The sequence below is a fragment of the Entelurus aequoreus genome, linkage group LG08 (genome assembly GCF_033978785.1).
Source record: "Entelurus aequoreus isolate RoL-2023_Sb linkage group LG08, RoL_Eaeq_v1.1, whole genome shotgun sequence".
In the NCBI taxonomy this organism is placed as follows: domain Eukaryota; kingdom Metazoa; phylum Chordata; class Actinopteri; order Syngnathiformes; family Syngnathidae; genus Entelurus; species Entelurus aequoreus.
This window is the reverse complement of record NC_084738.1, coordinates 33807064-33824563: the sequence shown is the minus strand read 5'-3', so window position 1 is coordinate 33824563 and position 17500 is coordinate 33807064. Positions and strand designations below refer to the sequence as shown.

General features: G+C 40.3%; 1 protein-coding gene across 3 annotated transcripts in view; it reads right to left on the bottom strand.

Annotated features, from left to right (window-relative positions):
* wu:fj29h11 (uncharacterized) overlaps window positions 1-17500 on the bottom strand; it is a 111764-nt gene that overhangs the window by 74421 nt on the left and 19843 nt on the right. For all 3 annotated transcript variants that reach the window (XM_062056330.1, XM_062056328.1, XM_062056329.1), the window contains 3 exons: window positions 12442-13145; window positions 5455-5611; window positions 5080-5366 (listed from right to left, as the gene is read on the bottom strand). In XM_062056330.1, the coding sequence (XP_061912314.1) occupies window positions 5080-5366; window positions 5455-5611; window positions 12442-13134 (1137 nt within the window). In that variant the 5' untranslated portion in view covers window positions 13135-13145. The remainder of the gene's footprint in view (window positions 1-5079; window positions 5367-5454; window positions 5612-12441; window positions 13146-17500) is intronic.

The window sequence follows — 17500 nt, the reverse complement described above, 5'->3', positions numbered from 1 at the left end:
TTAAGATCCACCTTTGCGTGCTTATTCTCATTAGCCATCGTGTGACTCTCTGCCATCTCTCCATCCATTTTCTACGGCTAATCACTCTCGGGGTCGCGGAATGCAGCCGCTTCTGTCAGGCTTGTCACTGACAGTTTGGTTATGTTTTAGTTCTCCCTCTGTTTGTATTTTATTTCCTGTCAGCGCTCTTATTTTGGTTCAGTTTCCTACTTGTCTCCCTGAGCACTGTTTTCCCTCACCTGTCCCTGATTGGCAGTCTGGCACACCTGGTGGCAATTGCCAATCAGGCTCCTTTTTATACCTGCCTCTCCCTCCAGTCAGTACTGGAGTATTACTAGCTGTATGCTACTAGCTGTAAGCTGTATGCTGCGGACTGCTTGCTGTCTCCAGTTCTCCTTCAATCAATCAATGTTTATTCATATAGCCCTAAATCACAAGTGTCTCAAAGGGCTGCACAAGCCACAACGGCATCCTCGGTACAGAGCCCACATACGGGCAAGGAAAAACTCACCCCAGTGGGACGTCGATGTGAATGACTATGAGAAACCTTGGAGAGGCCAAGGTGTTCCTCTAGGGGTTCCTCGTCTCTTGTGAGCTGTTCCCTGGTTCCTGATTCTTGTTCCTGTTTGCTGTCTCCTGTTTTCTGGTTCCTGGTTTGTGTTTTACCTGCATTTTTGGACATTAATCTATGTTTTCCTGTATCAAGCCTGCCATCTCTGCATTTTGGGGTTCGTCACCACCTTTTCCTGACAGCTTCATTGCGGGGCCAACACAGATTGACAAACATGGGCCAATTTAGTTTTGCAAACCAGCGTATCTGTCCTTTCTGAGACGGGTGCTGTTGCAACAAGGCAAGCTCTCTCTTCCCCCTTAAAACTATCTTATATAGCGTGACGTACACGTAACCTTGCGTTTCGTGGCAGTCTTGGCGGTTCGGAATAGGTCACGTTCAAAATGCCTTTCGCTGTGTAAAGAACAGCAGCCTCTGTAATTGCATCACAAGTTACGTTATAGTACTGTTAACACCGCCCTAATCCGCCAGTCACATTTTCTTTCCAGACCTTCCTGATGTGAATACGGTAACATGGAGGTGGCAGTGTTAAACATGTAAGCATCACAGACTCATCAAAGAGCAACATGGAGACACTCCGGGTGATGCGAAGTCGAGAGTGGAGGACTGCGCCGCTCTTTGGGATTCTTGGTACTATCACGACAATATAAACTGGCGCCATGTTAAAAATGTGTCAAGAAAGGATTTCCGCCACCTTTAAGACAATGTTTACGGCAGTTTGAGAAACGCTATAAACCACCAACCAACAGGCTCTTTTCCAGAAACGTTCCTACTTACCCGAGTAAATAAAGATCTCCCTGTGTTTCCATCAAAAACTACCCGGGTATTTTTAGTTCTTCAAGAACCTTTCGGAGTTCCTCCTAGCTAGGTGGGACTTTTTGAAGTTACCCTGAACCTTTTTGGGGGCGGGCTGTGTAAAGTTATGCGAGGACGACTTGTTTAACATTTATTTCTTGTGTATTTCTACGACAACCAACAGAAAAAAGAACAAAAGGAACTTTGGACTTGCAACAACTTTTGTGGGGCATCTGTGTGCTGAAGAACGCTGATCTGAGAAACTATCTTACAGTGTTTTTACTTAGCCGTAGTCTTTAAACTTTATCTATGCAGTTTAATGTTGTTTATTATGTTTACAAACTTGATTTTGATACGCAAAGCTACAAGAAGTGTACAAACTCCTTTAAACGTATTTACGGTGGAGTATGAAGCTGGACTCGAAGCAATGACCTCAGCTGCTTACTACTCTGACTTCGCTGGATAAATGTGGAATAAAGAAGGCAGCACACGAAAGGAATGAAGGTAAATGGCATTAATTATTAACTATTTACTTTATTACATGTTGTAAAAGTAGTCAGTGACACGTCATTTGTGTAGTTATTAGCCTCAACCAGAGTAAACAGAATCGTAACGCTAACAAGCTAACCCTAAATCCAAAGTGATTGTCAAAGTAAGATAAACACTGACACTTATTCTTTATATATTGTTATTTACAACTGACATGGACCACAAGGAAATGCCTGAGCCTCAAGAATTCATAATTTACCCAAAGGATGACTTTTTGACTGTTGGATATCACGGACAAAAGTCTGCCTTTTTAATAAACAATTTGGTACACTTTATTTTTAAAATCATATCATTTTGTATATTATTGCTTTGTATATGATTTACTTACTTTTTAGTAAAATTGCTGTGACCTAATATTGTGGGTTTATTCACATGGTATCACTGTAGAAATATACTAAACCACATACGTCATTAGTCAAATTTGTATCAACAACCTGAACTGTGAAATGCGGTGGAAACACAAACCGCACACTTCGGCAGGAACCTGTTTCAGGAACTAGAGGTTCCAGGAATCAACATTTCCTGAACTTTTGGTGGAAAAGAGCCTAATAGTGTGATGGTTACTCATCAAGTTGACTTACCAGAAAACACTGAATCTACCTCCTCGGTGGTGAATTGAATAGCACGCGCTCAACTCATATGCAGGACTTTGAAAGGCTAATGACAGTGTCTGATGGGACAGCGAGTGACTATAGTGCACAGTAGCATAAACCGCAATTTGCGTTCCCTGAAGAATGAGTGGTGGATATCAAAGGCAGCTGAATTACAATCTCATGCCAACAAAAATGATATGCACCACTTTTACGATGCAGTGGAAACCATCTACGGCCCAAGAAACTGCGCTGTCTCCCCGCTGAAGTCTTAACGATGGTACAACCCTCATAAAAGACCAGAAGCTCATCAACAAAAGATGGGCAGAACATTTTGAAACCCTACTAAATAAGGCCGCCCCAACAGACCCCTCAGTCCTGGAGGAACTACCTGACTACCCAACCATCCATGACCTTGACCTTCCACCAACCTTTGGAGAGGTTAAGAGTGCAATAAGGTCTCTGAAAAACAACAAGACCCCTGGTCCTGACAGCATCCTTGCAGAGATATTCAAGCAAAGAGGCTACCTTTCCATCCGTGCCCTCTTTCTTGTCTTCAGCAACGTGTGGACGCATGAAACTGTCCATCAGCAGTGGAGAGATGCCAATATTATCACCATCTACAAAGGCAAGTGTGACAAGTCCCTCTGTGGCAACAGTCATGGCATTTCGCCAGTCTACCCCAGGGCAGCTGTGGCTACGAAAGTAGCTTACCACCACCAGGTGTGAATGAATGATGGGTTTTTAACATGTAAAGCGACTTTGGGTACTTAGAAAAGCGCTATATAAATCCCAGGTATTATTATTATTATTATTTCACTTCTGCCCGTTGCTGGTAAAGTCCTGGTTAAAGTCATGCTATACAGGCTGGTGAATAACATCACGGAAGACCTGCTGCCGGAATCACAATGTGGTTTCAGGAGAATAACAGGAGCACTGTGAACATGGTGTTCACAACACGGCAGCTTCAGGAGAAGTGTAGGGAGCAGCACCAGGACCTCATTGTTGCTTTCATCGATCTGTCGAAGGCTTTTGACACGGTCAACAGGTAGCTTCTCTGGAATATCCTCCTGAAGTTCGGCTGCCCACAGAAGTTTGTCAACATCCTAAGGCAATTCCATGAAGGGATGATGTCACGTGTGACTATTGGCGGCCAGGAATCAGAACCCTTTAAGGTGTGCACCTGTGTACGCCAGGGATCCGTCCTTGCTCCAGTCTTATTTAATATCTTCCTCCCGTGTGTGACACTGCTGCTCCATGAGAGGATCAAGAAGGACAGTGGGGTTACCGTCCACTTCCGACTTGACGGGAACCTGTTTAACATCCGGAGGCTCTAAGCAGTCACAAAAGTCACACCAGTGCAAATCATCGAACTCCAATACGCAGATGACTGCGCAGTTGTGTCCCACACACCTGAAGCACTGCAAGCTACCCAATCAGCCGCTGCAAGTGCCTATGGCAGACTGGGCCTCTCTGTCAACATGGTAAAAACCGAGGTAATATGCCAGTGGGCATCCACTCCTCCACCTCATCCACCAACCTTCACCCTCGACAATAAACCACTTGCAGTAGTGGACTCTTTCAAATACCCTGGCAGCTTTCTCTCTGACGATTGCAGTATCGACAGGGAGATTCTAAACAGGACCAAGCCGGCTTCAGCATCTTTTGGCAGACTCAGGGGAAGGGTCTTCCAGAACAAAGACCTTAAGCTACATACCAAGGTAGCGGTCTATTTAGCTGTGGTCATGACGACCCTCCTCTACAGCTGTGAAGCGTGGACGCTGTACAGCCGCCACCTCAGGATGCTGGACGCCTTCCACATCAGGTGCTTACAATGCATCCTGGGGATACCCTGGAAGGACAGAGTCCCCCACACCGAAATACTCTGCAAGACCAACTGCACCAGTGTGGAGGCTACAGTCACCAAGCACCAACTTCACTGGCTAGGCCACGTTATCGGGATGCCAGAAAAACGCTTACCACGCAAGGTGCTTTATGGTCAGCTTCATCTTGGTCATCGCTTGGCAGAAGGCCCAAAAAAGCGTTATAAAGATCAAATGAAGACTGTCATGAAGAAATGTAGCCTGAAACCGACCCAGCTGGAGGACACTGCAGCTCAACGCTCCACCTGGCGGCAGCTCCTCCAACAAGGAGTTCATAAGCTTGAGGACAGAGGTGATCGACGAGCTAGGAAGCGTCAAATAAGGCATGAAGCTATTGCCACACCCGCACCCCCAGTCAGTGCCTTCACCTGCTCTGTTTGTGGCAGATCATGTGGATCACGGATTGGAATGTTCAGCTACACGAGGACTCACAAAACGTAGAGATGGATTGTCGTCATTGGATACGATGGAAAAGCAAGTAAGTAGCATAAACCAGCGGGAGTCACAACAAAACAGGACATTTATCAGTTGATTTATGCATCACACATCTGTTGTGCATTCAAGAGATAGAAGGTCAAAATATTTTAATCAGGTTCATCCCGAAATGTTTTGTGAGTAATGTATTTCATGAAAAACATAAAAAAGTAGCATAGCTCTAATATTCCAAAAACAAAACATTTTTAGTATTTACCTTCTCTTTGGTGACCAACTCCCCCTCTCCTGCGAGGTCTCGTATTACATCTTCCATCAGACTGCTGATCAAGTCTGGATTTAGATCTCTCTTTATCTTTCCTTGGAATTCTTCAAGCTTCTCCAAAGCTTCTAGGGACCGTACATTATCTCGATGTACCTCTCTTAATTGAGCATTAAAAGCTTCCGTAAACACAGTAGCATTGTCTTTTTTTGTCTTTGAGACACAGTCAGACGGAACACTAGCGGCAGTAGGAGCAGCAGCAGCAGTGGAAGCCTGCGTTTGTACTAGTGAGAAAAGAATATGACAAATTGTTGAATATATAGGAAAAGAGCATTTTTTAAATTTGATTTGCTGAACACCACAATTGTTTACCTGGCTGTGGAGTTGGCAGATTCTTTTGCCAAGATAGTTGCAAACTGTCATACGTGGATATGTACAGTTCAAACGGAAGTTTTTCATCAAAGTGCGTAAAATAGCAAACTTCCAGTTGGTCCATGGATGGTTCAGTCAATTTGAATTTTTTAACAACCTGGAACACATCAATAACTTTAGAAGAACACGTTTGACTGAGCACAATTCAAATGAAGAATGTCACAACTATTTTATGTGCTATAAAAAACAACATGAGAAACTTGAACTGCATTGAGTTGAGTTGTGTCAAATCCCCTTTTTTGGCGGGTCATAATGGTTGCGTTCATAGGGCCTGTTGTAATTGTGAAACCACATGGTTGTCCTCTCTGTGATAAAACATTGCCCCTGCATTAGATTATCATACATTTTTATTGACAAAATGTTTAAAAACTAACTAACACAAGTAAAGGAAACATAGTGGCAAGATGTTGGCAAGTGTACAATTGATTTTTTTTTTTGATTTTTTTTTTTACAAAAATGGCCTGTAGTGTCTTGTTACTGTATTTGTTGAGAATAAAGAAAAAGAGTAATTGTGGTGTAAATTTGCTGTTAAAAATAAGAGCAAATACAGTTGGCAAGAAATACGAGGATGTAATAGGTTTTATTACTATTTAATTAGCATTTTTGTAATATTATTATTTAAGGGATGGTTCCATGCGATCATTGTTAGACATAAGTCCCATTGTAAAGATGTGTGCCATAGAAGAGGCCGTCACATTGTTCTTTTTAAGGCTACCAGCTAGGGCTGTGAATATTTGGGTGTCCCACGATTTGATTCAATATCGATTCTTGGGGTCACGATTCGATTCAAAATCGATTTTTTTTTCGATTCAACGCGATTCTCGATTTAAAAACGATATTTTCCCGATTCAAAACGATTCTCTATTCATTCAATACATAGGATTTCAGCAGGATCTACCCCAGTCTGCTGACAGGCAAGCAAGAGTAGTAGATTTTGGTAAAAAGCTTTTATAATTGTAAAGGACAATGTTTTATCAACTGATTGTAATAATGTAAATTTGTTTTAACTATTAAATGAACCAAAAATATGACTTATTTTATCTTTGTGAAAATATTGGACACAGTGTGTTGTCAAGCTTATGAGATGCGATGCAAGTGTAAGCCACTGTGACACTATTGTTCATTTATTTTTATTTTTATAAATGTCTAATGATAATGTCAATGAGGGATTTTTAATCACTGCTATGCAGGGACGTGCACATGATTATAGAGGGGCAGGGGCTCAAAGTCAGAAAAGGGCAGGAATTTTTTTTTGGTCCTTTACACAATATGGAAATTAATGTAAAATTAAATTTGCTAATAGGAAGCTAACTACTTAGCTGTGTGTCCTTTGTAGGTAAAAGTGATTGCCATTTATTTTGTGTCAACAAATTATGGTCATAATGAGTTAATTCACATTATCATAGGCTTGGAAGACATGACAAGCAACAAAACACTGGTTTAATATTAGGCTATTTATTGTTAAAGATAAGCAATTTAATATTGAACATTGAACAGTGCAACATGAACTTTGAAAAAAGAATACAAAAATAAATACCCAAATTGAAAAAACTTCAATGTGAAAATCTGTCCTTCTAATAATAATAATAATAATAATACCTGGGATTTATATAGCGCTTTTCTAAGTACCCAAAGTCGCTTTACATGTTAAAAACCCATCATTCATTTACACCTGGTAGTGGTAAGCTACTTTCGTAGCCACAGCTGCCCTGGGGTAGACTGACGGAAGCGTGGCTGCCAATTTGCGCCTACGGCCCCTCCGACCACCACCTATCATTCATTCAACATTCATTCACCGGTGTGAGCAGCACCGGGGGCAAGGGTGAAGTGTCCTGCCCAAGGACACAACGGCATGGTAAGAGGCGGGTAGCGAACCTGCAACCCTCAGGTTTCTGACACGGGCGCTCTACCCACTACGCCATGCCGCCCCTTAAGTTTCCCTTAACTTGATGAAAACACCATCAAGTTGTAACTTATGGTCTTTCTCACTTAATGCTCAGACTAAACAACTGAAATGCAATACAGAGCCAAAAATATGGACCAGGGGCCAGTAGAGGGCTGTATCCTTTCTTTTTTTGGCATTGTGCTGCAGGCATAATCAACATGAATGAAGTTTAAATACAGATGGTAATATTCCTAACAGATAACCTACATCTTATATCCCCAGAATGCTGAAATTATTATTATTATTAATAATAATAATTATAATAATAATAATTATTATTATCATTCTTCTTATTATTATTATTGTTATTATTATCATTATTATTATTATTATTTTGTTAACCCACACAGTAATAGCAAAGTCACAATAAACTTTATGTCTAAAACTTTACTGTGAGAGAAATGTGATCCGCCGTAAACACAGTGCATTTTATTTTGAAAATTAACCCGGTGTTTTATTTTGTATTTTGTACACTACTTCCTGTCCCGCACGATCCGCTCTGCTCTGTGCGGACTTGATGTGCCGTGCTCAATTGATGCGCCATGCTCTGACGTCCGGCAAAAACAGAAGCTGACACATTGAATAATAGAATAATACAGCGTTTTTCTGAAATATTACCCATATTAGATGCTGAATAAGTGGACGGCGACTAGACCATAACTCACAGGTTCAAGTTGCTCCACTGTCACGTCTGCTGAGGGGCGCAGTAACTTGGCTCTCTCTCCTCTCACTTACTCACTCACTCGCCCTCTCTCTCTCTCTCTGGCGGAAGCGGCAGGCTCAAACAACCCCGTATTACAAGAAAACGTGGAGTTTTTGTACCGCTGTTTTTTTTTACATCCCTGACAGGAATTTATTAATGTTGTTTAAAAAACAAAAAAAACACACACACACAGGCAGAGGGCACTTTTTAAGACGAGGCAAAAAAGGGCAGGGGCTCAAGCACCCATAGGGCCCTATGTGTGCACGTGCCTGCTGCTATGTTGAAATTGTAACTAATATTGATACCGTTGTTGATAATATTCATTTTTGTTTGTTCTGTGTCGTGTTTGTGTGTCCTCTCAATTGCTCTGTTTATTGCAGTTCTGAGTGTTGCTGGGTCAGGTTTGGTTTTGGAATTGGATTGCATTGTTATGGTATTGCTGTGTATTGTTTTGTTGGATTGAATAAAAAATAAATAAATAAATAAATAAATAAAAAATATATATATATAAAAATAATAATACAAAAATAATAAAATAAAATAGATTTTTTAAAAATGAGAATCGATTCTGAATCGCACAACGTGAGAATCGCGATTCGAATTCGAATCAATTTTTGCCCACACCCCTACTACCAGCCGTTGAGACTGAATCAACAGAATCTCTTCTAGTGGCAGATGAAGACCCTTTGTCACGTTCTGGACGCATGGTGATGCGGGATTTTTGTTCTCCCAAGATGCAAAGGACGAAAACCGGACAGGACTTGCAGGTAACGACATGATTTAATTATAAAATAACACAAAACTGGTACCAAAACAGAAAACAAACCGACAGGACGAGGTGCCGAGCGCACCGGAAGCTAAGGCTAACACTTAGCACAGATTGTATCTACTAGCAGGAGTTTAGGAAACGAGAACAAACCTACGTGGCAGTCGCGAGATGCAAAACAAAGAAGCCAGAACGACTGACTGAGAAGGCAGGCTTTAAATAATAATGTCAATGATGACCAACAGGTGCGTGTCGGGAACCCCAGCGGCAGGTGAACGTAATTAGTTACTATGGTAACCAAACTCAGAGGTGCTTAAACAGATACTAAGAAGGAGTCCAAGACTAGCAGAAAAACACAAATGACTAGAAAACATAAACAGAAATATGATCCGGGCAGCGGATCATAACACCCTTCCTCTAACTATCTTGAGAAAAAATTAATAGAAAATGAAGTAAAATGAGATGGATATTATTTCAAGATTATTTTTAATTCAGTTAAATGTACTACATAGTGAATAATGGGCTTGTGCGACACAGAAAACATGGGACACGTCCATAAGTGATAATTGAATCTTAATTATATATATATATTTATAAATGTATATATAATTAAAATACAAACAGTACATAATGTATATTATGTCTAAAAAAAAAATATATATATATATATATACACTACCGTTCAAAAGTTTGGGGGCACATTGAAATGTCCTTATTTTTGAAGGAGAAGCACTGTACTTTTCAATGAAGATAACTTTAAACTAGTCTTAACTTTAAAGAAATACACTCTATACATTGCTAATGTGGTAAATGACTATTCTAGCTGAAAATGTCTGGTTTTTGGTGCAATATCTACATAGGTGTATAGAGGCCCATTTCCAGCAACTATCACTCGTTCTAATGGTACAATGTGTTTGCTCATTGGCTCAGAAGGCTAATTGATGATTAGAAAACCCTTGTGCAATCCTGTTCACACATCTGAAAACAGTTTAGCTCGTTACAGAAGCTACAAAACTGACCTTCCTTTGAGCAGATTGAGTTTGTGGGGTCAATTAAATGCTCAAAATGGCCAGAAAAAGAGAACTTTCATCTGCATTTTGAGCGTTTAATTGACCCCACAAATGTGATGCTCCAGAAACTCAATCTGCTCAAAGGAAGGTCAGTTTTGTAGCTTCCGTAACGAGCTAAACTGTTTTCAGATGTGTGAACAGGATTGCACAAGGGTTTTCTAATCATCAATTAGCCTTCTGAGCCAATGAGCAAACACATTGTACCATTAGAACACTGGAGTGATAGTTGCTGGAAATGGGCCTCTATACACCTATGTACATATTGCACCAAAAACCAGACATTTGCAGCTAGAATAGTCATTTACCACATTAGCAATGTATGGAGTGTATTTCTTTAAAGGCCTACTGAAACCCACTACTACCGACCACGCAGTCTGATAGTTTATATATCAATGATGAAATCTTAACATTATAACACATGCCAATACGGCCGGGTTAACTTATAAAGTGACATTTTAAATTTGCCGCTAAACTTCCGGTTCGAAACGCCTCTGAGGATGACGTATGCGCGTGACGTAGACCGGGGAACACGGGTATGCCTTCCACATTGAAGCCAATACGAAAAAGCTCTGTTTTCATTTCATAATTCCACAGTATTCTGGACATCTGTGTTCGTGAATCTGTTTCAATCATGTTCATTGCATTATGGAGAAGGAAGCTGAACAAGCAAAGAAGAAAGTTGTCGGTGCGAAATGGACGTATTTTTCGAACGTAGTCAGCCACAACAGTACACAGCCGGCGCTTCTTTGTTTACATTCCCGAAAGATGCAGTCAAGATGGAAGAACTCGGATAACAGAGACTCTAACCAGGAGGACTTTTGACTTCGATACACAGACGCCTGTAGAGAACTGGGACAACACAGACTCTTACCAGGATTACTTTGATTTGGATGACAAAGACGCAGACGTGCTACTGTGAGTATGCAGCTTTGGCTTCTAAACATTTGATCGCTTGACCGTATGTGCGCAACTTTTTTTTGCGTATGTACGTAACTTTTTTAAAATATATAAGCTTTATGAACCTTGGGTTAGGTGAACGGTCTTTTGGGCTGAGTGATTGTGTGTGTTGATCAGGTGTTTGAATTGTATTGGCGTGTTCTATGGAGCTAGGAGCTAGCATAGGAGCTAGGAGCTAGCATAACACGTACCGTACCGTACGTGCGCGTCACGTACGTAACTTTTTTAAAATATATAAGCTTTATGAACCTTGGGTTAGGTGAACGGTCTTTTGGGCTGAGTGATTGTGTGTGTTGATCAGGTGTTTGAATTGTATTGGCGTGTTCTATGGAGCTAGGAGCTAGCATAGGAGCTAGGAGCTAGCATAACACGTACCGTACCGTACATGCGCGTCACGTACGTAACTTTTTAAAAATATATAAGCTTTATGAACCTTGGGTTAGGTGAACGGTCTTTTGGGCTGAGTGATTGTGTGTGTTGATCAGGTGTTTGAATTGTATTGGCGTGTTCTATGGAGCTAGGAGCTAGCAGAGGAGCTAGGAGCTAGCATAACAAACACGCAGGTGTTTTTATGCAGGATTAATTTGTGGCATGTTAAATATAAGCCTGGTTGTGTTGTGGCTAATAGAGTATATATATGTCTTGTGTTTATTTACTGTTGTAGTCATTCCCAGCTGAATATCAGGTCACCCCCGGCTCTCACAGCATCTTCCCTATCTGAATAGCTTCAACTCCCCACTAGTCCTTCACTTGCACTTTACTCATCCACAAATCTTTCATCCTCGCTCAAATTAATGGGGAAATTGTCGCTTTCTCGGTCCGAATCTCTCTCACTTCATGCGGCCATCATTGTAAACAATAGGGAACTTTGCGTATATGTTCAACTGACTACGTCACGCTACTTCCGGTAGGGGCAAGCCTTTTTTTTATCAGATACCAAAAGTTGCAATCTTTATCGTCGTTGTTCTATACTAAATCCTTTCAGCAAAAATATGGCAATATCGCGAAATGATCAAGTATGACACATAGAATAGATCTGCTATCCCCGTTTAAATAAAAAAAATTCATTTCAGTAGGCCTTTAAAGTTAAGACTAGTTTAAAGTTATCTTCATTGAAAAGTACGGTGCTTCTCCTTCAAAAATAAGGACATTTCAATGTGACCCCAAACTTTTGAACGGTAGTGTATATGTATGAGTGTATATGTGTATGTATGTATGTGTATATGTACATATGTGTATATATATGTATATGTATATATGCATGTAATTGTCTGGTGAACTTGTATAAAGAAAGTGGAGGTCAAACATTTGTGAGACAATTCCTATGTTGTGTTCGTTGGTGTTAGTATTAAAAAAAAAACAAGGTTACGCAAAATGTTTACAGGCAACATACACACGGCCTCCTGTAAGATGTGATGTTCCGGTTGCTGATTCAAAAATAGAATAGAATTCACTTGCAATATTCAATGGATATACATTTACTGACCTCCACAATCCTCTGGTATAGATGCTGTTGGTCCAACTCAGCAGTTGGCTTGGATCCAGAGCAGTGAGGGTCCACAGAATGGGATTCGCTTAAGGCACTCTGTTTAGTCAAAGGGGTTGGAATTGGGTGGATATGACCATCCACTGCAGGCCTGCTGTCCAATGTTGCTGCATGCAGATCCTGAGGTTGGTGGATCTTATGAAATACCATTTCCCCTTTAACCACCAGATCATTTAAGGTTGCTACTAGGGAGAAAACAGAAGGGAAACCGAGGTTCTTTATTTTAATTTGTTTTTCGTATCTCTGCTTGTAAGCGGTTGCCAGCTTATTCATAAGAATCCCCTCTGGAAGTTCCTTCATCATGGACATAATATTCATCTTTGTCTCCTTGGCCCTCCTTGTTTCTGTTTTTGCTCCTGAAGATCTCCAAACACCAGCACCAGCCTCAGCGCCAGCTCCTGCTTCAACCTCACCTTCATTGCTCTTGTGGTCGTTGTGAAACACCAGCTTTCCCTTTGTAAATAGATCCTTGTCCAGAGAGTGAATAAGAGCCTCACTGGACTTAAAGCCCAGGTGAGATAAAGTCAGGTTTTGATGGTACGTTTGGCTGTAGTACAGACAGAGTTTTTTCACAGGCATCCCTTCTGGGTACAGCTTCACCATGGACACAATATCTTCCAGTATTTTTTCCATCGTGATTAATGCTGCCAAGAGGGAAAAAAACAAATTACACTGTTATTTTGCAACGTTAAACCCTACAAAGGTTGCACAATTCGGAAACAGACAATATAAAATTTGCCTTAAAGTAGTTGGAGGTTGAACCGTGAGAGTGTGTGACATTAACACCCCTCAGGCGTACCTAACTAGTGCTCAGTTAAGCAAGGATTAAATAACTAACTTGCCTGATTTTTGCTGTTTTGTTTAGCTTTTTTGAGTGTTTTAAAGATTTCACGTTTAGAATAATATTATTAATGGATAAAATAGCACTTTTATAGATACTTAAATTGCTTTACAGTGAGAGGTGAGAATCCATTATTCATTCATTCCACAATCACACATTGGAACACTCATATCAGTGGTGACTTTTTACACTTGTGTGACAGTTAATATGAAAGTAATGAGATATGTGATGTGCATACTAAACCCCTCATGATGTAATTTTGCTTGCATGGACAATGAGATTGTGACTGAGCTCCAGAGTACATGCAGGCCTTATGCCGGAGTAGAAAAAGATGCTGCTTCAACAGAGCGACAGGTGGTCAACTTTCTGCATTTTAAGGGGGTGGATGTGGATGCCAAAAACATTGACACATGCTTTCCAATGTCTGGCAGAAAAACACCACACCTGTCACCATCATAAAGTTCACCCAGAGAAAAAAAAAGTGGCTTTGTTAAAGCAGAAAGTTAATCTGAAAGGAACAAAATCCTACAGCAACAAACATCTGACAAAAAGCACGCAACCTAATGAGGTAGGGGAAAATCCAAGGCTCTTGGAGTGCCAATACATTAAGGTTAACGGAAGATACCTAAGTACTTGTTGTCTGGCACATCAGGAACTGATGAAATACTGAAGATAACGTCACCTCAACAATAAGGATGTGAAAGACAACTCACAAAGATTTGATGCAACTCTAAAATTATAACAAAGACTATGCCAAATTCTCCAACATTAAGACTAGATCTGACCAACCCATTTCCTTTATTGACTGTCACCAAATAGGTTATTACATAAGACTTTACTAGTCTTTATTTAATGTCCCCAGTATTAAGATGTATTCTGTTTCCTTAGAAATTAATTCTATGTACTTTGTTTGTTACTTCAGACAATAGAAATCATATTGTTTTCCTTATTCTATTTCTTCTTTCTTGAACATAGTACAAGCTATTTAATTTTCAATTACATTTGTAGCCCCTATTTGCTTCTTGATATTATTTTTCAACACCTACCCTACTTTATCAAATGTAAACGTTATTTTGTGAATTAATTATCAGTAATAAATGTGGCGAAGAAGCAGCATTAAATATAATCTTTGCTTCATCATACTCCATTTCAGACATGGGAATATAAGGAAATCCATATATGTAATTAGGCAATTTTTTTAGTGGACAGAGAATCAGCTTTTGCCATATCCACGCTTTTGACACCAAGGATGATAGTGGTGAGGCTGCTGGCAGGCCACCAAAATTTTTCTCAAATATTTTTAAAAATATGAGGACTAATGTTATCTGTGTATGAATGTTCTCATTCATCCAGGGCATTCAATTGATCGAAACTGGACAGTTTGGTTTGTCTTAGAAGATGTTTTGCCTCTCATCCGAGTAGGCTTCACCAGTTGATGCTCATACACTTAGCTTGGTCAGATCTAGTCTTAGACTTAAAGACTAGATCTGACTAACCCAAGTCTAATGTTAGGATTTATCTAATGTGAAGTGAAGTCGAGGCAGGGACAGATCACTGGGTGGAACAATGCCACAATACACATGCCACAGCTACATGTGGCGCTCTAAACAGACACAAACATAGCCATTGGATACACTATAACTATTGTAAAGTAAAGTAGTAAGTAGTATAGTAAGGAAAAGTGCATGCACATAGTCTTCCACAACACAAGAAGAACACAATTAGACAATTAACCATGTTTAATAAACAGAAGGTAAAGCATATCAAAAACGGCCCATATGTCCTTAATTTTCTATATACGGGCCTGGGTGGAAACGTTTTATTGGCTAAGTATGTTTAAAACACAAGGAATTGACTTCGTTGACTGTGCTCTTTTTGTTCAATGCAAGAAACAAAAAACAACGAAACAACTACGAGAGAACAGTTATGTTATGTTATGAAAACAAGAGGGAATCATTAAAGAACACACACAATGATGTTCTCATGTGTACTTTCACATTTTGATTTGTTGCAAAACCTTTACCACATTCTGGACAGGAAAAAGGTTTTTCTCCTGTGTGTGTTCTCATGTGTACTTTTATACAGTGGTAATGTTGTTATTTCTACTCTTGAACGGTTGTTAAACTTTTCACATTGCCTTTACTTTAAATAAAGAATTCAAGCAAAAAAGTTTTACCCTGGAACTGATTATTTATAAAAAAAATTATGTTCTATGGGTGTCATGTCTGGGATCATGTTTTGTTTAAGTTATGTTCTGCTTGGTTTTTGGACTCTTTTTAGTTCCTGCTTTTTCACTCCTTTGTCTTGTTTCCATGGTTACCCATTAGTTTCACCTGTTCCACGTTTGGACTCATTGTGCACTCTTGTTTGTTTTGTCACCATAGCAACCCATTAGTTTTCACCTGTCCTCACGACTCACGCAGCTGTCTTTAATCATGTCTTCACTATTTAAGCCCATAGTTGCCAGGCAATCAGCCTGGCGACATCACACTCTCGATATACCCCCGACACTCTTGATACCATCGTTCATGCTGCTCTTTGCTTCCTACATAAATAATGTCCATTGTGTAGTTTACATAAATAAAATAGAAGGTTTAGTGTTAATATATTCACACAATAAACTCCAAATGTTTACACATATAGAAATTACACAACATTCACACACCAAACATTGTATGTGATTTATCATTATTAGCGTTGTCGCTCTCTACTGGTCAAATTTAGCACTATATGTATTGAACAAGGTTTGATTGTTACTCTCAAACAAAAATACACGACTACGAATACAAAAGACATCACAAAGTCAGAAATTTCAATACAAAACAACCTTAATATCTTAATGCATAAATTATGTCTACTTACAAATGTTTGACCAAGTTTCGTGATGAAGCTTACACGCTAGGGTGTCTAACATTGGTGCTGCTTGTCTGGATCAATGTGTCTATTGCTTAAAAGGTCCGCCAGAAAACAATGACTCGAGCAACTTGCATACTTTGTTGTCCAGTCGCTGGACAACAAAGTATTTAAGCATTTAAGTCCCATCTTAAAACTCATTTGTATACTCTAGCCTTTAAATAAACCCCCCTTTTAGACCAGTTAATCTGCCGTTTCTTTTCTGCTCTGCCCCCCTCTCCTTCGTGGAGAGGGGGAGCAAAGATTCAGTGACCACAGATGAGGCGCAAGCTGTCCAAAGTCGGGACCCAGGGTGGACCACTCATCTGTGCATCAGTTGGGGACGTCTCTGCGCTGCTGACCTGTCTCCGCTCAAGATGGTCTCCTGCTGGCCCCACTATGGACTGGACTCTCACTATTATGTTAGATCCACTAACGACTGGACTCTCACAATATTATGCTAGATCCACTGGACGTCAATTGCACTGGTCGCCCAGGGGGGATCCCCACATCTGCGGTCCCCTCCAAGGTTTCTCATTGTCATCCCATTGGGTTGAGTTCTTTCTTGCCCTGATGTGGGATCTGAGCCGAGGATGTCGTTGTGGCTTGTGCAGCCCTTTGAGACACTCGTGATTTAGGGCTATATAAGTAAACATTGATTGATTGATTGATGGTAAAAGTCTGATTTGTGGAATTTATTTAGATTTTTTTTTCCAGGGTTGAATGGGTAGTCTTCTTCTACTCACTCCTCTGCTGCTTCATTGTGACACATATGACTCGCTGCTGTCCTCTGTTGGGAGATGGGAGTACGGCATACACGATCAACCCTAGTTTTAATGTTTTCATCAAGCCTATTTGGGTGATGTTCGGCGGGCCAAATGAAAAGCTTTGGCGGGACAGCTGTGCCCCTCGGGCCGCCAGTTGAATAGGTCTACTCTATTTGTCTTACTTGGGAAGAATTAAAACACTAGTGTCCATAAAGCTACAATGTTACCAAGTGTCATTCATGAACAGGATAAACAAAATATTGGGTGTAACTGCACATTCAGCGTTGAGTCTTAGACTCATGGACTGAACCAAGGTGTATTTAAGATGATCACACCTATGTATTGGCCACACCAAACATCTGTGGTTTAAAAACTTCGACAAAGGTAATGTAACCCTACAAAAGGTCTAATTCTAAAACTGTGGTACCTGCGCTCTTTCTAGTGGTATGCCAAAGAATGTTCTCCACATTCTCTGCTTACTTCCGCCCTTTCCCAGCCA